Source organism: Anabrus simplex, chromosome 4, assembly GCF_040414725.1.
Source record: "Anabrus simplex isolate iqAnaSimp1 chromosome 4, ASM4041472v1, whole genome shotgun sequence".
NCBI classification, from domain to species: domain Eukaryota; kingdom Metazoa; phylum Arthropoda; class Insecta; order Orthoptera; family Tettigoniidae; genus Anabrus; species Anabrus simplex.
Window position 1 is genome coordinate 406,734,618 of NC_090268.1, and position 22,140 is coordinate 406,756,757.

Here is a 22,140-nt window from a genome sequence, read left to right on the forward strand (position 1 = left end):
TGAATGTCAATCTTCACCATGTCCTTGTACCTGAGTCTTGGTCGCCCTCTTGGTCTTTTGTCTTCAAGTTTTACATCGTACATTTTTTTTGGTAATCTGTTATCACCCATGCGTTGCATATGTCCATACCATCTCAGTCGCTGCACTGTTATTTTGTCCTGCAATCTTACAACTTGAGCCTGCTTGCGGATTTCCTCATTACGGACTCTGTCCCTCCGTGTTTTGCCGATCATGCTATGGACAAATTTCATTTCTGCTGCCTGGATTCTACTAATATCTTTGTTTCTCATGGTCCATGTTTCGCAACCATAGGTCAGGATTGGTACGTAATAAGTTTCATATATGACTCTCTTACATTTTGTTGGTATTTTCTTGTTCCATATTATGTCTTTAACTATTTTGTAAAAGTTGCTACCTGCCTGAATTCTGTGAGAAATTTCCTTATCTATAGAACCAGTATCAGAGATAACACTTCCAAGATATTTGAATTGATGGTTCATCTGTAGCTGTTTCCCCTCCATTTCAATGTGTCCCATTGGTTGCCCGTTCCAGAGAAGCGTCAGCTCCAATTGAATCATCGAAAAACCTCTGACTGACTGACTGACTGACTGACTGACTGACTGACTGACTGACTGACTGTCCGCTCTGTCTGTTCCGATCCCAATTTGAGTTTATCTCTTCATGACCATAACCTCACTTTTCTCTTGGCTGAAGATGAGTCCATATTCTTTAGCAGATTCTGCCCAGGAGTTTATTTGTCCTTGAAGATCTTCTTTAGAGTCTCCCCACAAGCATATATCATCCGCGAACAATATAACTTTCATTTTCTTACCTCCAATGGTTTGGTGAACTTTTCTCTGGATCTCGTTCATCACAGTGATGAAAAGAAGAGGAGACAGAACACCACCCTGTCTTAACCCAGATTTTATATCAAAGGTTTCAGTCATTCCTACAGGTGTTTTGACTTTACTTCGGGTATCTCTTGATCCGGTGTATCATGTCATCCTGTATTCCAATTTTCTTCAGTGCTTCCCACACCTTATCTCTATTCACTGCATCAAATGCTTTCTTGATATCCAGAAAGGCTAACCACAAATCTCGGTTGTGTTCATAGTATTTTTCCATTAACTGACGGACTGTAAAGATTAAATCAGTTGTTGATCTCCCCTTCCTGAATCCATACTGATCTTCGAAGAGGTTCTCTTCAATAAGGGGTCTGATTTTACGCTCTATAATTCTTTCGTAAAGTTTACCAACTTGAGATGTTAAAGTGATGTCTCTATAGTTGGAACATTTCTTTCTGTCTCCTTATGAATTATGATGCCTGTTTTCCAATCGACTGGTATGTCCCCTTCTTTCCAGATCTTACGAAAGAGTCTGTAGATCCAATGTTTTCCAGAAATGTCCATTGCCTTGATCATTTCTCCATTAATTTCATCAGCCCCTGCTGATTTTCCAGTTTTGATGTATTTCCAGGCATATTCTACATCATTCCATGTTAATTCTAACCTGTTGTCAGAGGCAGACTTGCAGGAGGTAGTACCGGTACTGTCTTTTTGTGTAGGCTGCATGCAATTCACATTTAGTAATTCATCAAAGTAAGTCCTCCAAGTCTCTTTGATCTTCTCATCTTCAGTGATCAGATTTTCATTATCATCTCTTAGGTATTTGGAGTGTTCTTTATCTCTTTTTCATCATCCCATATAACATTTTCTTATTACCATTAACATCCTCTTTCAATTCATCACTCCACTTGTTCAACCACTTCTCTCATTCTTCTGTAACAACTTTGTTTGCTTGTTTTTTAGCAACCCTGTATAGTTCCTTATTATGATCAGTCCGGTTCTTGAAATATTTTCTGAACATGTTGTTCTTGTTCAGGACAGCAGTTCTTGTTCTGTCATTCCACCATGGGATTTCCTTCCATCTTCTTGTGTCACTGGTTCGTCCACAAACCTTCTCAATTATCATTACTAGATTTTCTTTCAAATCCTTCCATTCCTCCTCAGCTGTTCTTTCATCTGTCTTTGGTATCACTGATTTGATGTTTTCTTGGAACTCTATTATTCTATCATTGTCCTTCAGCTTCCAGGTCTTGAGTTTCTTTACCTGTGTGGTTCTTACTTCTTTTAACTTGTTAAACTTTAAGTATCCAATGAGGAGTCTATGATCACTTTCCAAGGAAACACTAGGAATCACTTTTACATCTAACAGTCTATTTTGTAGTTGTTTCTCGATCAAAAAGTAATCTATAAGAGATTCACTTTTTCCATCCCATCCATATTTTGTGACCTTATGGCTTTTTGTTTTTGATACCATGAGTTCCCTATTATAAGGTTGTTCCTCAGGCAGAGGTCAAGTAGTCTAGTTCCTTCTGGGTTTCGTGGACCCCATCCATGTGATCCTAGAATACTTTCATATCCATCTCTCACAGTTCCTACTTGAGCATTCATATCCCCTATGATAATTGTTCCATCTCCTCTTATTCTTTCCTCTATGTCTTCTTCAAAATGTTCTTTTTCTTCATCTTCACAACCAGTCTGTGGTGCATAGCACTGAATGATGTTGATGTTCAGGGAAGAATCCAATTTCAGCATTATGTGAAGAATCCGATCAGAAACATATTTTACTTCTACTACATGATCTTTCATTTGATGATCCATAACAACACCAACTCCATTTTTTGCTTGATCTCCACCTGACCAAAATAGATGGTATCCCTCTCTGACTTCCTTTGATCCTTTTCCCTTCCACTTGGTTTCACTGAGTCCCAGTATGTTTATGTTCCTTGTTTTCATTAAGTCTACACATTCCTCTATTTTGCCAGTTAGTGTCAGAATGTTTAGCGTGGCAATTTTGATTTCAGTCTCATATCGAGTTTTGCGTGTTCTCCTCTTTGGTTGTGATGGAGCATTGAGTATTGAACCGTCATTAATATCATTACCAATGAGGGAACTAGAGTCCTTATTCTGGTGATTACAATATTTCCATCCGAGGCCTCGTTTAGTTTTGAAAGCAATTCCAAATTATTCAGAAGCTGGCTTGCTGGGCCTATCACTTCCGAATATTTTTCTGTCAGGGTTATCTCCCTTAGTCTTCAATAGTCCCCTATCAACCTGCAAGGCAGAAGGCCCTGAGTCAGATCTCAGGGATCAGATATTGCCTCTTCCGCCAGATCTGCCGTACCAGTGATTTTCACTTCCGCCTTCACTGCCGTTGAGATCTTCACCCGTATCCCTGGGCATAGGTTCTGTGTTATACCCCACAGGACTGGGTCCCCGACTGAACTCAGCCATCCTATCGCTCCGGCCTACTGAAGTGTAGGGTGCCCACCCCCGCGACGTGGATGCGCCAGACAGGAATTACTCAAGTGGAGGAATAGGGAAGGTGACCCTATCTCCCTTGAGCCGAGTTAATGGTTGTGTGCCATAGCAGCAGTACAAACCTAAAATATCTATAGATGTGCCTGGCCATAGCAGCAGCTCAAACCTAAAACATCTATAGATGTGCTTGGCCATAGCAGCAGTACAAACCTAAAACATCTATAGATGTGCTTGGCCATAGCAACAGTACAAACCTAAAACAACTATAGTTGTGCTTGGCCATAGCAGCAGCTCAAACCTAAAACATCTATAGATGTGCTTGGCCATAGCAGCAGTACAAACCTAAAACATCCATAGATGTGCTTGGTCATAGCAGCAGTACAAATGTAAAATATCTATAGTTGTGCTAGGCCATAGCAGCAGCTCAAATCTAAAACATATGTAGTTGTGCTTGGTCATAGCAGTAATACAAACAAAAAATGTCAATAGATGTGCTTGGCCATAGCAGCAGTACAAACCTAAATCATCTATAGTTGTGCTTGGCCATAGCAGCAGATAAACCTAAAACATCTATAGTTGTGCTTGACCATAGCAGCAGCTCAAACCTAAAACATCTATAGATGTGCTTAGCCATAGCAGCAGTACAAACCTAAAATATCTATAGAAGTGCTTGGCCATAGCAGCAGCTCACACCTAAAACATCTATAGATGTGCTTGGCCATAGCAGCAGTACAAACCTAAAACATCTATAGATGTGCTTGGCTATAGCAACAGTACAAACCTAAAACGTCTATAGTTGTGCTTGGTCATAGCAGCAGCTCAAACCTAAAACATCTATAGATGTGCTTGGTCATAGCAGCAGTACAAGCCTAAAACATCTAGAGATGTGCTTGGCCATAGCAGCAGTACAAGCCTAAAACATCTAGAGATATGCTTGGCCATAGCAGCAGTACAAACGTAAAACATCTATAGATGTGCTTGGCCATAGCAACAGAACAAACCTAAAAAAAAAAAAATAGTTGTGCTTGACCATAGCAGCAGCTCAACCTAAAACATCTATAGATGTGCTTGGCCATAGCAGCAGTAAAAACCTAAAACATATATAGTTTTGCTTGGCCATAGCAGCAATACAAACCTAAAACATCTATAGATGTGCTTGGCCATAGCAGCAGTACAAACCTAAGTCATCTATAGTTGTGCTTGGCCATAGCAGCAATACAAAACTAAAACATCTATAGATGTGCTTGGTCATAGCAGTAATACAAACAAAAAATGTCAATAGACGTGCTTGGCCATAGCAACACTACAAACCTAAATCATCTATAGTTGTTCTTGGCCGCAGCAGCAACACAAACCTAAAACATCTATAGATGTGCTTGGCCATAGCAGCAGTACAGACGTAAAACATCTACAGTAGTGTTTGGCCGTAGCAGCACAAACATAAGACATCTATAGTTGTGCTTGGCCGTAGCAGCAGCACAAACCTAAAATATCTATAGTTGTGCTGGCCATAGCAGCAATACAAACCTAAAACATCTATAGTTGTGCTTGGCCATAGCAGCACAAACATAAGACATCTATAGTTGTGCTGGCCATAGCAGCAATACAAACCTAAAACATCTATAGTTGTGCTTGGCCGTAGCAGCAGCACAAACGTAAAACATCTATAGTTGTGCTGGCCATAGCAGCAATACAAACCTAAAACATCTATAGTTGTGCTTGGCCATAGCAGCACAAACATAAGACATCTATAGTTGTGCTTGGCCATAGCAGCAGCAGCACAAACCTAAAATATCTATACTTGTACTTGGCCATAGCAGCAATACAAACCCAAAATGTCAGTAGATGTGCTGGCCATAGCAGCAGCACAAACCTAAAACATCTATAGTTGTGCTTGGCCATAGCAGCAGCACAAACCTAAAACATCTATAGTGCTTGGCCATAGCAGCAGCACAAACCTAAAACATATATAGTTGTGTTTGGCCATAGCAGCAGCACAAACCTAAAACATCTATAGATATGCTTGGCTATGACAGGAGTACGAACTTAACATCCATAGACATTTTTGACAGTCAATGTATTAAACACATATTCTTATATAACTATGGTCCTATTGATAAGGATTTTGAGGATCAACTTTAAACCAGCATAGCCAGGAAGCCTGACAGAAATTGTTGTCTGAGTAATTGTGTATATAAATAGAGAATTGTTGTATAGTTGTGAAATTGAAGAGCTGTTAATTATAATTATACATTCTCTTTTAAAAATAAATGTATTTATTTGTGTTTCAGGTTTGCTACATTTTGCTTTTGACTCCTCAGTCTGTATCGTGGACTCCTACTGTCAAATCTGCTCTTGTGGAAATTGTCCTGCTCTGCATATTGTTCCTAAGTGCCAATGGTCTGTACTGCTCTTACACCAATTGCCAGAGTCTTCTTTGTACAAAGACTGTCTCCTCTGTAATTGTATCTCTATCAGCTGCTTTGAACACTCACATCATAATGAACTTCTATCATCCAAGAGCAGTAAGACAGGTTTGTAAGAATGAATTGACTAATCATCATAATCAGATCATGACCATCATCCTAGTTTGTGAACCATGGGCAATGGCTGAGTGGGCTAGGAAGTGGTCCTCTTGAATAGGATTGGACATCTCAGACATATTTTGATTCATAGTCCTCATTGTACTCAGCAGGCTAGGTCTATCCAATCCCCTTGGATCCTTAAATTATTAGAGTGAATATATTCTCACTGGCACTATGTGTAAGGCTAGCACCCAACAGCACAGAAATTTACGTAACTTGCTCAAAATGTTTTTATCAAGCCTCCGACCTGTGGAAGTGATCAAGTTGCATTTCTATTTAATAATACAGCAAACTCTAGCTTTTACAGGCTAATCACTGGACAAATTCACACAGATAACTGAAAACACGGATAATACGATTTTGTGTATTTTAATGCACAATGAAACATTTAATAACACAGAACATACAATACTGTTTGAAAATGCAATAATGTCAAACAACACACTCAATAACCACTTTTATCAATAAAGTAGGCCAATATAAACGTAACTTCCAATGTCTGTTGTTCGTAAGAGTGAATTCTAAGAGTTTCTGTTTGCTATTTTTAATGTCTCTAACCATCTAAAACACCAATCCCATAATCATTCACATATTTCTTTACTGATTCTCCTTTCTTGAATTTTCAGTTAATTCAAGCTTTTGTTTTAAAGTCAAAGGCACTTTCTTTTGCTTTGTAGCCCTGACTGCTATCACAGAACACCAATAAAGAACAGTACATTGTTCAGTGTTTAGTTCTCGAATAAAGCATGCCGCCTGCACACTTGCAGTCGAGAATGCGCTTGAATTTTAAGCACGCAGTTCACTGGTTTTCAAAATGCCGTAACAAAAGTAAAGGAAATAAAAGTACAAAAACCGGGTAATTCACATTTGTATGATCAGGAGTTTGCTGTAATATTATTTTTTCACATCCCACCAACATTTTTTATGGCTTTCAGTAATGCTGGAACTTTGTCCCACTGGAATTCTTTTATGTATCTGTAAATCTACTAACATGAGGCTGACATATGCACTTTCATTTGACAGATAAGGAACTCATTGGAAACAACTCACCAAATGTAATGGAATTTGATGAAGTGCTATCAACTTTAATAGGGCTTATGGAAGAAAGAAAATAGAAATGGCACAGTCAGAGAAAAAGATGCTTCTGGATGTGTCAGATGATGATTGGGTTAGGAAAGATAACTAGGAAAAGACAGGAGGCTGCAAGGTGTTCTTAACAGGTGTTGAAAAGGGAATATACACTCACCAGCATGAAAACCACACTTCAAATCTTTAAAAACACTGAGATTTATTTTAAGTTCCAGTAACTTTTATGACACTAATCTACTATGTTATGGTAAAATATTGTGGTATGTCTAACATTGAAAATATAATATAATAATTTCTTATAAACTATTTGTTTGAATAAAGCCAGAAATAGAGAAATAACATACGGATTTACACTTAAAGCAAATTTTGAGGAAGCTCATGAAGTTCATTCACCTTTGTTTTGGTTTTCTACACTTCACTTCACAGACTTCCTTTCTCATTCTCAGATGCATATATTACTTCCTCTGCACCAATCACGGCATCCAAACTTTTGGGCATGCTCCTGATTAATGCTGCATTGTCTGCTTGAGAAGTCATCTTCTATTCTTCCAGGAGATGCTGTAGTGCTGATGGACCCTTCTCCCTAGCTGGTCTCTTAGATGCTCAATAGGATTCAAATCGGGGCATTGAGCTGGCCAAACTAAAACATGAATCTCCGCTTCTTCGAAGAACTGTTGCATGCATTTGCAACATGTGGGCATGAATTGTCTGGATTAGTGCGAAACTATCACCAGTAAATGGACTGAAAGGCACAACATGCTGTAGAAGGATTTTCTCCACATACCAATGTGCTGTAAGGCTCCCATGCTCCACGAAGACCAAATCTGTCCTGCCTGTCATATTGATTTCTGCCCACACCATGAGAGAACCCCCTTGAAAAGGCATCCTGGGTGAGAATATGCAAGGGTGATACCTTTCCTCAGGCCTTCTCCAGACCCTTTTCCTACCATCTTCTGATTGCAGACCAAATCACCACTCATCAGTGTACAGCACTTGCCCCATTGTTGTACTGTCCAGCCGCAATATTCCCCTTCGAAATGCAGTCAAGCTGTAGATGCTGTTTGGTGAGTTTGGAGCATTTATGCAGTCTTCTTGATTGAAGATTGTATTCTTCCAGTCTTTTTCTGACATTTCTCTCACTGACCAACCCCTCAAACTTGGTGGAGTCAATTTTTTGCTTCAACGGCAGTGGTGTGTCACTTGAGGAGAACATGAAGCCGTATTAAGTGATCATCTCTTGCCAATGTTGCTTTTCTTGGGCCTGATCTTGGTCTCCTTGAATAACCTCCAGTTTCCCTGTATCTTCTTACGGTTCTGGAAATCTTGGCAAGTGTAGTTCTCAACACTTCTGCAGCGTAATGCATGCTACAACCATGTTCTAAAAAAAAAAAGAAAAAGATGGCGTGTGGCTTTTAGTGCCGGGAGTGTCCGAGGACAAGTTCGGGTCTCCAGGTGCAGGTCCTCAGGCACTTCATCTCTGATGTCAGGCAGTCTTGACGAGTCTCTCTTTGTGAGGGTGCATGTTTCTATACCATAGGCCGAGATTGGAATGAAGTAGTTTCTTGAATATTGCTAATTTTGCTTTTATTTATTTATTTATTTATTTATTTATTTATTTATTTATTTATTTATTTATTTATTTATTAATTAATTATAATCTTACAGCTGATTGCAGAAACGATGACTAGTTTTAAGCCTTAGACAACGTCTAAGTTGCGTATGATGTTCCAGTGCATAAACAATGTTCAGCCAGTGTTTAGCTAGACATCATTTAAAGTTTCAATATTGGTTTGAAAATGGAAATAGAAGTATCTTCCATGCAGCTCTTCACTTGTTGCAAGCAATGAAATTTGTCGGTATGCACGTCAAACGTTAGTCACAATTTACAAGTAACAAGTAACTATTCTCATTTTGTTTCCATATTGAAGTTGACGTATGAATATTTGAGACAAACGTTAGTCAGCTATAATCTTTCTACACATTACTAAAATATGGCTAAGCATGAGTGTGACTTGCCCACAGATGAGAAAATGGAAATGAAATCACATGTTGTCGACACTAAAGTGACACACCACCATACAAGGATGTGTAGCTTTGATTATAGTGTTATTATGCTGAATGCAATCTAAATAGCTTAGGCAAAGAGAAGGTGAAACTATAGCACTGCGTAACCAAATGAGTTGTACGGGCCATATAGATGCAGCTTGAATTCTGGAGATCATAGGTTCGAAACACACCATCAGCAGCTCTTAAGATTGTTTTCTCTACTTTCCCAATTTGTACACCAGGTAAATACTGAGGCTGTTATTATGGCCATGGCTCTTTCTTCCCAGTCCTTGTCTTTTCCTATCTCATAGTTGCCAAAAACTTATCTGAATTAGCTCGACGATTAACCGAGAGGAAGAAAAAGAAAACACACACAATCTACTTTGTAGTGTCAGTATTATTTGTATTTACTTGACAGTAAGTATAACTGAATCCGTCCCGATTGATGTACGCGACAGCACTCTGATGATCGGGACAAGTCATTTTGATATGCAGTCAGGGAAATTATCCCAAATATAATAAAATATATTGGTTGCCAAGAATTGTAGTCAAGTTGACAGTTCCTGGACTCTCCCTTGTGTCATATGTTTCATGGTACAAAACCTCCGATTGTGATTCACTCCTAAAATTTGAGGTTAAACAGTGTTCTTGGCATGTTTAAACATGGTCGTTTGACCATGGGTTTTAGACAGTGTTTAAGTGTTAAATAACGTCTATGCAATGTGGCAGCCATACTTAGGCATTGCTCAACACTAAACATTGTCTAAATACCGTTTCTGTGATCGGCCCTTAATGTCCCAAAGAATAAGTTGGTAGAAGATAAAACTCTTTTGCAGCCTGTTGGTGATCACTCTTGTGGTCTAGCTGTCTCTGGAGACTTGTACTGCTGAGGTAGATGAAACTGTCCACACGCTCCAACTGGTGGTCTGCTAGTTTTATTCTGTTAACCACACTCACCACTAACTTAGTCTTTCTGATCATGAAGTTTAACTCCTGAAACTTGGCCTTCCATGTTTTGAGTCTTGCATGCATTAGTTGTTGGACATAAATTCATACTGAGCCATATTTTTCCTAACTTTGGAGTGTGATCTTGTGCTGCTCTTCACCATCTTATTACATGTTGTATTTGACAACGAACTTGATGCTAATGCTGAACTATGTTAATTGTTCCACTAGGTTTTATGGTACACAAACTTTCACACTGAGATACTTCTGTTAGTCCTGGGTTCAGGGCTGCAGATAGCCAGTCTGGGAGCCACGAGTCTAATTGAAGAGGAGCACCAGGTGTGGTACTTCTTGTGGACCTCACTCAGTTTAATCAGCGTGTACAAGCTCATCACCTCTCCAAGTAGAACCACTGTGGTGTACCAGGCTGTAGCCAACTTGGTCCTCCACAGACTGCTGAGGAAGTGGAATCAGACAGGTGATAAGTGGGCATCACTGCCAGACATTGGAGACTGGCTTGTTCAACCTGAGAACAGCTTCTATCTCTCTATCACGTTATTTGTTGGTTAGTATAACTTTCCTCTAAGCATAGTACAGGGTGTCCCAAAAGTCAGTTTCCTTTACAGATGTTCAAATGTTTGCCGTATTTTCAGTGCATTTCATACAACATACAACAGATTTACTGGTACATGATAGGTAAGATTTATCATCATTAATAACAGCATATGCAATGCTCAGTTTCAGTTCATCTACAGTTGCTGGCAATGAATATACCATTTCCTTCATTTTTTCCCCTAGAGATAAATCAGATGGTGTCAAGTCACTCAAGCATGCTCGTCAATTAACAGTCCCACAACGTGTAAATATGTTAGTCACAAAGTTGTGGACTTCCTATTGAAGTGGGCAGGAGCTCCATCTTGTTATCAGATTAATGAATAAGGTGAAAAATCGGGTGGTTTTGCAGCTGGGGCAATACAGAATGCTGAAGCATCTCTAATTAACCTGTTGAAGTACAGTAATAATTTCTCCAAAAGTGTAGCAGCATATTAGTCTCATCCTGCATGTTCCTTCCCAGATACAAACACCTGGCATATTGAGCTTTTCTTCCAGTACATGGTGGGGATTTATGTCAGACCCATAAACACAACTATGCTGGTTAATATTTCCATTCAGCTTAAAAGTTGCTTTGTCTGTCCATAGTAGCGACCTTGATTTGCTGCATTACAGATTACATATGCCTCGCAGAATGGAGATATCTGTCATAATTACCTTCATGCAATCTTTGATATAACTTTGGATGGTATGGGAACTGACTTTTGGGACACCGCATATTTTAGTTGTAAGAAACTGGAAGTGGGTATCCCTGCCAGACAGTGGATATTGGCCATTTCAATCTGAAAACAGCTTCTCTCTCACCTTATTTATTGATCTGAGAACAGCTTCTATCTCTCTCACTTTATTTATTAGTTGATACCACTTTTCTTTAAACACAATATTTTACTTGTGAAAATATCCTCAGCCCATTTCCAGTCATTCAATCGGGTCAGCAATGGAATGAATGAAACCCCCATCTAGCGGCGCAGACAGGAATTGGGCCGGCTGCCGAAGCCTGTCACACTTCTCTGGGGCATTGATTAATGATTGACAGATGGTATGAAATGATAATGGAGTGTTGCTCGAATGAAAGATGACTGGGAAAACTGGAGGAACCAGAGAAAAACCTAAGAAACTAAAAATGTGGGCTACTCTGAACTACAAATTACCAGCTTAAGTAAAGGAAAGGAACAAGCAAGTGACAAATCAAGCCATAAATAGAAATATACAGGGTGTCTCTTATAAACCCAGACCATCCAGCGGTGTTTCTACTCTCCGAGACCTAAGCAGCTGTATGGGAGGCGCGTACATCGTTCTTGACCTTGCAAGCAGCGTGCACGTGTTCGACAGAGCATCAGTAGCCAGTCTGAATCTCTGCTGTTAACATGGTGAGACGTTATTATTGCAACACCATATTTTTGTATGTAAAAGTTATTTTAAGTACGACTCGGCTTGATGGGTACGCAATGCATTTCCTGGTGAAATGCCACCTTCAAGAGCAAAGATTCATGTAATTATAAATAAATTTGAAACTACTGGCTCAGTGCTCAATAAAACACATGCGTGCACAGGAACAATTTTAATAGAGGAAAGCTAGGTGACATTGGTGCAAATCTTGAATGGTCACCAAATAAATCACTCACAAAATTAGCACAATAAGTAGGAGTTTTGGTTTCTTCTTTATATAAAGCTACAAAGCTGTTACACTTCAAACTGTACAGGTTTACACGGGTCCATTGTTTAAAACCTGCTGATCCATCCACAAGAATAAGATATTGTGACCGGGCGAGTTGGCCGTGCGCGTAGAGGCGCGCGGCTGTGAGCTTGCATCCGGGAGATAGTAGGTTCGAATCCCACTATCGGCGGCCCTGAAGATGGTTTTCTGTGGTTTCCCATTTTCACACCAGGCAAATGCTGGGGCTGTACCTTAATTAAGGCCACGGCCAATTCCTTCCAACTCCTAGGCATTTCCTATCCCATTGTCGCCATAAGACCTATCTGTGTCGGTGCGACGTAAAGCCCCTAGCAAAAAAAAAAAAAAGATATTGTGAGTGGTATCTTGGATCATTGAATGATCGTTTATTCGACCCACAGCTTGTCTTCTTTTCGGATGAGACCTGGTTTTATCTTAATGGTTGTGTGAACAGTCAATACTCTCGCTATTGGTATGCAGAAAGTCCTAATATTGTTTATGAAGTCCCTCATTATGAAGGATGACACTTCCAGCATCTTTTATAAGGAAATATTTCATATAAGATTGTATACACACTTAGAGCAGGGCGGCTGCGCGGGACGTAAGCTGGGCTGAGGTAGCTGCTGTAGTGCAGAGTATAAACACTGTACGCTCTGTCTGGGTTTATAACAGACACCCTGTATTGTATTTCCATAACTTACACTGACCCTGTTCTGTTCCTTCCCTCCTTTTCTGATTTTCCTGTGCTCCTAGTCTTTTGCCACATGTATTCATCTTTATCTTCACAAAGTAAATGGAAAACCTTTGGAGGTTGTGAAAAGCTTCAAATTTTTTAGGAGTAAGCTCGAAGAATACCACACCCGGGAAACTGGAGATGGTTTAGGATGATAGATAGATGCTCGAAGAAGATGGAAAAATAAACAAGGAAATCTAACAAGACAACGGTTTTACCAGTGTGTGAGAGGTAAAGTACAGAATCAGGAAGTCCCAGAGAAATGCAAGAAAATTCTGTACTCCACATATTACACATCAGTTTTGAAATATGCAGTAGCCACATGTACAACAACAACAACAAAACGTGATGAAAGCAGAATTTAAGCAGCTGAGATGAATTTCCTTAGAGTAATGATTGGGAACACGTGAAGGGGTAAGATCAGAAATGTAGAAATAAGAGAGAGAACTGGATTCCAAAAACTGCAAGACAAGATAGAGGTCATTAAACCAAAATGGTATGGACGCATGATGAGAATGGAAGAACCGAGCTCGATAGCTACATTCGCTTTGATATATTCACAAAGATGTGCGCACGTGATGCTGTCAGTTGTGTACCCTAATTTTATTTACAAACTTTATACATATATCACGTACACATCAATAAACGACCATTTTGAGCAGATTGCCTACTACAAAGAAGAAGAATAAGACTTAAACAGATGCATGTCAGCTACCAACTCAACAAAACCAATTCACATACTTGAAGCACTTGGCTAACACGACTTTCACACAAGTCACATCAAAACTCCTGTTAAACAACAACTCATCACCACCATCCAGACATCCTCTTTATATATGTTGCCTAGCCAAGCTTCTAGAAGGATATAACACAACATATTGTCTCGTAAATTCTAGAGTGTCCAATAGCATAGTTACAATGTAAGGACGTTTCTACAACTATCTAGTGCCAAAGATACATTATTCTGGATATTGCAGTGTGTTGCACAATTTTGTAGTTGATTATACATCATATATACAGGTAATAATACATTATATACTATTAATTACGTGTTCTTACATTAACTAAACTCGTATTACAGCACATGTGTCAGGACATAACCTCACAAATAATACGATCGTCCGTACATAACTACGTAAACAATAATAATAATAATAATAATAATAATAATAATAATAATAATAATAATAATAATAATAATAATAATAATAATAATAATAATAATAATAATAATAATTCAAGATCAATATTGGCATTATTTACCCATGGGTTAAAGAATATTGTTTTCAAGGTATATAAGTCTATTACACTTGCGTCAGCTTAAGTACGGCCAGTATCCAGTATTTGGAAGATAGTGGGTTTGAACCCTACTGTTGGCTGCCCTGAATATGGTTTTCCGTGGTTTTCCATTTTCATACCAGGAAAATGCTGTAGCCGTACCTTAATTAAGGCCATGGCCACTTCCTTCCCACTCCTAGCCCTTTCCGGTCCCATTGTCGCCAAAAGACCTATCTGTGTCGGTGCAACGTAAAGCTACTAGTAAAAAAAAAAGAATGGAAGATGATAGTTCCTAAGTGAGTATTTACAGAGAAAATAAAAGACAACAGGGAAGGCCCAGAAAGAGCAATATAGTGAAGGAAAGTATAGAGAAGAGAGGAGTAAAAGTAGAAAGTAAGGGAGTGGATCATTGCCATAAAACCTATCTGTCTTGGTGCGACATAAAGCAACTAGCAAAAAAAAAGTAAGGGAGTTGTAGAGATATAGACAACTGTGGAGGTCCTGGTTTCACAACCCAACCCAGAAGACTGGAAACAGGAAATGAGAAGATTTATCTTTTATCCTTTGATTTCTTCCATTTACCTGTAATTCTCTGCCTTTCTTCTCATTCCACACCTCCCACATCAAGATTGAAAATCTGTCAAGATTGCCACTGAATGATGATGATGATGATGATGATGATTATTATTATTATTATTATTATTATTATTATTATTATTATTATTATTATTATTATTATTATTATTATTAGCGTATTCTCCCAATAATGGAAGACGTTAAGCAGACAACTCAATCAAGCTTTCTTTGGGTTCTTCTTGTTCTTCCAATAGGCTTTCGTTCTCTCTGAGAAGGCTTGTTTACGTTCTTCCGACCATTTCGGTCTGCACTGTTTTTGCTTTGGTTGCTCTGATGTAACTTCCCACTTGTTGACTTTGTGTCTGAAGGTGTCTCTTTCTAAACTGTCTGTTGCACATATGTTTGCGTTTTTGAGGTCCTTTCGAAGTTCGTCCAGCCAAGGTGTTGAATTCTTAAGTGAGCTAACATAATTTAATATTCTTTTCGACAGTCGATTTTCTGGTAATCTTGTGAGGTGTCCAAAGAATTTAATTTGTCTTTTCTTAATGTCAATTTCAATGTTTGAAATTTTTTCTGTTGTTTGATTATTATTATTATTATTATTATTATTATTATTATTATTATTATTATTATCATTATTATTATTATTATTATTATTATTTGCCCCAGAGGAGTGCGACAGCCTTTGGCAGCCAGCACAATTCCTATCCTCGCCACTAGATGGGAGTTTCATTCATACCATTCCTGACCCAGTCAAATGACTGGAAACGTGCTGTAGATTTATTTATTATTATTATTTATTTACATATTTTACGCCCACATTGGAGCACTGAAATCAATACATTTGAGTTAATTTCTTCTTCTTCTTCTCCCAGAACTTTTTCATCCTCTCCGACCTGGAAGCCCTTTGTGTGTCCGATATAGTATATTGTTTCCGTTCAACTGCTTTTAGTTTGAGACTTATGCTTTTGTTCTTCAAAATCCTCTTCTCTTTTCTGTCTTTGATTTGTTGCCGAGTTATACCCAATTCTTCCAAATCGTCCTGAACTTCTTTGAACCAATTATTATTGATTTTATTCTTCAAAAAGTAATCGAATAGTTGTTTCAATATCCTGGTGTCTGCTAATCTTGATATGTGACAGAAAAAGGAAATTCTTCTTTTACGCATTGTAGATATTATTGATTCACATTCACGATAGACAATGTTGTTAGGCAACAATCTCCACTGTCCATCAACTTGGTGTTTTTTTATTAATAATTGTTCTAAGAATTCTTCTCTCAGTTTTCTGTAATTTGTCTGTTGTAGATTTTACATTTAATTTGAATAAAGTTTCACTAGCATAGGTTGCCTCTGGTTTAACTATGGAATTATAGTGTTTCAGCTTAGCGTTTATCGAAAGAGATTTTTTTTTATAGGTTGGCCAGGTAAGTCTTTGTGCTTGTTTAAATTTAGTTGTTCTGTGTTCTATTGCTTCTTTTTCATTTGTGTTCCATGTTATTATTTCCCCAAGATATTTGAATTTCTGAACAATTTTAATCTCTTTATTACTGTTCAGCTGAATAACTGGTAAATCAACTTTAAAAGTTGGCATCATTTCTGTTTTTTCAAATGAAATTTGTAATCCCATTTTTTTAGCTATAATTTCTAGTTGTTCAATTTGAAATTTAGCCTCTTCTATTGTATTTGCAAGTAATGCTAAATCGTCCGCAAAAGCAAGGCAGTTGAGTTTAATATTTCTACCGATCTTGATAGTTGGTTGGCATTTCTTGTTCCATTCACGCATAACCTTCTCCAATGCACAATTAAATAACAATGGTGAAAGTCCGTCTCCTTGTCGAAGTCCAGTTCTTATAGTGAATGATTCTGATAATTCACCTCTAAATTTAACTTTTGCCTTCGTATTTTTAAAAGTCATATTAATGAGGTTAACAAGTTTTTGATGTAAGCCAAATTCTTTAAGGCTTTTTAATAATGAGTCACGATGAATACTGTCGTATGCTTTTTTAAAATCTACAAACGTGATGACCAGACCCTTACTTCGAACTCTTTGGTGCTTCATTATCCATTTTAAACTAATGATTTGATCTGGACAGCTTCTACCTGGTCGAAATCCTCCCTGATATTCTCCAAGTTCTTGGTCGAGTTGTTCTTGGATTCTTGTGTATATAATCTTGGATAAAATCTTGTATGTAATATCAAGTAAGGATATCCCCCGATAATTATTTGGATCGGAGCGATCACCTTTCTTGTGCAGCGGGTGGATTATCGCTGTATTCCATTCCTCAGGAAGCTTCTCCGTGTTCCAAATATCAATGATGTATTTATGTAGGTTTTGAATAGTCTGATCATTAGCATTCTTCCATATTTCTGCTACTATTTGATTCTCTCCTGCTGCTTTGTAGTTTTTAAGTGCATTAATTGCCGTTTTCACTTCATTGTAAACTGGTGGTATAATCTTTTGTAATGGAGTTTTATTTTTTGGGTTAGGATCAAATTCTAAATGTTCCACAGGATCCTCACAATTAAGTAACTCTTTAAAGTATTCTGCAAGAATGTTAGCATTATCCTGATTATTGTGTGCCATTTTACCATTTTTATTTCTTAACATAAGTGTGGGAGGGGTAAATTTAGATTGATATTGCTTGAATGTTTTGTAATAGTCTCTTGTTTTATGCTGATTGAATGTTTCTTCTATAGTGCTAAGCATTTCGTTTTGATAATTCCTTTTAATTGTCCTAATTTCTTTAGCTGTTTGTCTTCTGGCATTAATTAGTTCTTCTCGAGATTTTTCCGTTTTCCTCTGTTGATCATTTATCCATGCCTTGTGTCTTGCTTGAATTGCTTTGTCACATTCCTCGTTCCACCACGCATGTTTCTTTCTCCTTTTGATTGGGGCAATTTCTTCAGCTATGGTTTTAAGTTTGTTGATCATTGTCTCTAATTTGTCATTTAAAGGTGTTTTGGATCTCTCTAAATATATTTTATTATTTATTAAGTAACTGGGATCATAATTTCTCCTTGCTTTGAGATGATTATGTTTGTGTTTCCTTTTTGGTGTTAACTTGATTTTTATTTTTGAGATATAATGATCCGAGTCAATGTCTACCCCACGGAGGACTCTGACATTATAAATTTCTTTATGATAATCTTTATCCATGGCAACATGATCAATCTGAAACTCTCCCAATTTTACGTTAGGGCATTTCCATGTCATAAGTTTATGTGGTCGCCTCATGAATCTGGTGGTTTCCAAAACGAGTCTATGATCTGCACAAAGTTCAATTAATCTTTGGCCATTTTTGTTCGTTAATTTATGAGCTGGCCATTTTCCTACAACTGTGCGATACTTCTTTTCTCTGCCTATTTTAGCATTGAAATCTCCAAGTAAGATTTTTATATGCTCATCAGGGATCTTCGCTAATATGTAATCAAGTTTATTATTATTACACAGGTTGACAAATTTTGACTTTTTATCTGGGGTTTGCATGAAAATATGAGTTTTGGACTAAATAGATTGTGCTGATCATGAATTTGAAGCCTGCTTCTCTACAGCAAGTCAGGTTTTTGCACCATCATCATCATCATCATCATCATCATCAAAATCTGTACCAGTAAAATCGGAAAGCAGTTACACGAAGATGGAGGCAAAATGGAATAATACAATGGTAAAAAAAAAAAAAAAGTAACGTGATACATATATGAATTAGAAGAAGCAAATATGGTGATTTGGTCACTTATCAGGTGGAGTTGTTACTTTCGTTTACTTTTGCCTGTGAATGAACACTTGATGTCCTCCTTTTATGTGTCACTTCTACTTCACGTGTGATACACCAGCAGTAATCTGACTTCATATTTATTCCCCAGCAACCAATTTCTGATGGAATTGTTCACCATGTTCCTCTGATGTGTTGGCCAAATTGTCCTGAAAATTGTGTAGGTGTGACATTAGAAAATGTCGTTTTAGGGAGACCTTGCATCCTAATCATTAAAATGACTGTAGCATATCTTCCACTATTTCCTTGTAATTAGGCTGCTTATTCTGGCCAAGGAAATAATGCACAACATTGTTTAAACTTCTTGAAGCTTGCTGTTCTATTTCCATCATTGTACTTTCAAAGTGTTAATCAGACATCAACTTACATATGTCTGGTCCAACAAATATTCCTTCTTTCAACTTTGTATCTGATAGATTTGGGAATTGGCTTCACAGGTATTGGAAATTTTCCTGTTTTGTTCATTGCTTTCACATACTGCTTCATCAGTCCTAATAATATAAAAAATTTAAAAAATGTGATCTGGATTAACCAAATACTCATTTTGTTCATGTTTCTTTCGTTGTATCCTGCTACTTTTGTCATACAGAAGTAACAGTCATCAACAAGATTCTTCTGTTCGTGCCATACCATGGGAATAGCAAAGTTCAAACAATTCATTTTACCTGCACTTCACTTCCTTAATTGCTCAACGCATGTATGATACACCATGTGTGGAACAAATGACTTATCTTGATATCCAAGCTTGATGCCAGAATAAGCAAAATATGTTTTCTGAACAAATTTGTTATTTGTCAGCATCTTGTACTCATCACATAAGTTCCACATATGTAACAAAATGTATCTGGACTATTCACACACTGCCTTCCAGACATTTTGAATATGGATGAAATAACACCACTCACAACAACACGTGTAAGCACCTTCTTCTAGCTCTCACACTCACACGGCTGTTGATTTCTGCAACAATAACGGAACATCAGCTTTGAAGGTCTTTCTCCCCCTCTACTTCACCATCCTAAAAACAAGCAATGTTGCCTCATTTATATACTGTACACTACATAACATAGATTTTGCAGCAAATAGTAAATGGCCTTCATGAGGTTGGGAGGAGGGGTAGCTGTGCAGAGAAATCTGATATTATTTTCATGTTTAGGGATGCCAAATTAGTAAAGAACACCACTTACTTTCCAATCCTCAGAACCTGCCAGGTGATGACCTGTCTCCTCCGCTGCCACCATTCAACTGAGCCCTCGTCCAGGGGCGCTCCCGGCCTTTATAGCAGGTCGGGATGCGCGTGTAGGGATGCCAGCACATCCCTGGACAGGGCGTCAGCGGGATTGGCTGCGGAGGCGACAGGCCACCACGAGAGGGAGATATCCCTCTCTAATGCTTCCTTTATTAACATAACATACAATGTGATCATATACATGTGAGAGTGCAATACAGGACCCCGGCCTGAGCGCAGGGTGTACAAGGCTACAGAACTATCAGTATAAATATTTACAGTGGAGAAGGTCAATGGGATGTCACGGATGGCCCACAGAGCTCCAGATATTGCTGCGGCGGTTTCTGCTGCGTTGATCGTGGTTGGCTGCTCATAGGCTTGCGCCCATCCCATATGGTACTGTGGTGCGACTGCTGCTAGTGAGCGGGGAGTCGCATCTGTGTAGACACTGATGGCGGCGGCAGGAATGTTCATTCGACGTGGCAGAGCGACTATCTCTCTTGTGACGAGGCGTTTGATCCAGAAGGGTTCATTGGAGAGGGCGTGCTTCGGAATGAAGCGGGGCCAACCCATGACCTAGGCTACCCAACTAAGGTAGCCGGCAATCTGTTCCCTTCCATGGTTGTCGGTGTTGGTGATGAGGTCGATCAGAGCCAATACTCGTTGCTGCGTGGAGTGATGCAGGGTCAGTTCTTGTGCTCGTATGTCGATGGTGACTCCCAGGTAGGTGAGCACTGAAACCGGTCGTAGGATGGACTTGCGGTGGTTGAGGGTGATGCCCAAGATGACTTCGAGATAGAGACGAATCTGTTCGGCTGTGTCATCAGAGAGGTCAGCGGCGTGAATCAGCCAGTCATCCAGGTACACTACTGTTTGGACGGCGAATTCCTCTTGAAGAATCTCGGCTACAGCGCAGGCCCACCGCTGCATTATAGAGGGAGCAAGGGCATGCCCCATGGGCAGGCGTGTCCATTGGTAGGTAGTTCCCCGGTACCGGATTCCGTAGTTGTGACGAGAATCGGGGTTGATAGGGATCTGGTAAAACCCACTGCGAAGGTCTATCTTGAGTGCGAGATGGTGCGCTGGGATACGGTGCAGAGCTTCCGCCGGACCTTGAAGGTGGAACCGTGGCTTGTCAATGTAGGGAGTCCATGGAGACAGGTCGTAAATAATACGAGCTGTTCCGTTGTCCTCGGGGACAAGGAAGAGAGGAAAGGTTGAGGTGACGCGAGCTGGTTCGATGAGGCGATGTTGCAAGAGATCCTGGATGGCCACATCCAACAAGGGGTTGGGACGGGTGGTCCGGAAGACGCGAGGAGCGTCGCGAGGACGAGGCAGGTATACACCATGGCGGATTATGCGTGTGGCATAATTGCCGAGGGGGGTTGCCATATATGGCACGGGGTGAGGAAGAGGGACTGCAACGGAGTCGTACTGCCGTGGCTGTGGTCTAGGTGCAAAGACAGTGGGTCGTAGGGGATCTCCGGTCTGGAGTATCCGTGGAGGCGGGCGGATAAAGCTCGGATCGTCGGGGTCGTCCACTACGCTGTCTTCCTCATCTCCGTCGCTGGCGGTGTCGTGCCGGGGACCAGCGTCGTCCGGGGTGCCGGACGAAGACTCTGGGTCGTCCAGGGCATCATCATCGAGGATGTCCCATGGGGCAGAACGCTCTCTGAGTATCTCGAGCTGGTCCGGATAGATGGCTGTTGGCAGAGGTGGGGCTTGCTGCAAGTCAGGCTCCTCCTGATTGTATTGTTGCCAGAAGTCCTTGAGTGTTGTAGGAAGATCTGGCTGCAGGGGAAGGCTGACCCAGGTCGAGTGCTGGGGCGACGAAGACCGCTCCTCCAGACGTGCCCACCATCCCTCCGATCGGATAGCGTGCCTCCTCCTGCGGTGGGTCGGACGTGGCCCCGGTCTAGAAAGCCAAGAATAATGGCCGAGAGGATTCGTCGTGCTGACCACACGGCACATCGTAATCTGCAGGCCATCAGGCTGAGCAGCAGTCACTTGGTAGGCTAAGGCCCTTCTGGGCTGTAGTGCCATGGGGTTATTATTATTATTATTATTATTATTATTAATATTATTATTATTATTATTATTATTATTATTATTATTATTATTATTATTATTATTATTATTATATATAATTCGCTGGGGCCATCAAGGACCACGTTAAGTCTTGTTGCATTTGACACTGAACTTGGCCTTCTTTAGAGCCCAAATTTCCCTCATTCTTTGTGAGTGGGCCTGTTTACGCTCCTCTGTCTCTTCGGTTG

The 22,140-nt window shown here is 39.6% G+C and overlaps 1 protein-coding gene across 1 annotated transcript in view; it reads left to right on the forward strand.

Moving 5' to 3' along the window:
- Nucleotides 1-22,140, forward strand: part of PIG-G (phosphatidylinositol glycan anchor biosynthesis class G) — a 179,284-nt gene that overhangs the window by 101,113 nt on the left and 56,031 nt on the right. The window contains exons 10-11 of the mRNA XM_068227421.1: nt 5,615-5,857; nt 10,220-10,553. Coding sequence (XP_068083522.1) covers nt 5,615-5,857; nt 10,220-10,553 — 577 coding nt within the window. The remainder of the gene's footprint in view (nt 1-5,614; nt 5,858-10,219; nt 10,554-22,140) is intronic.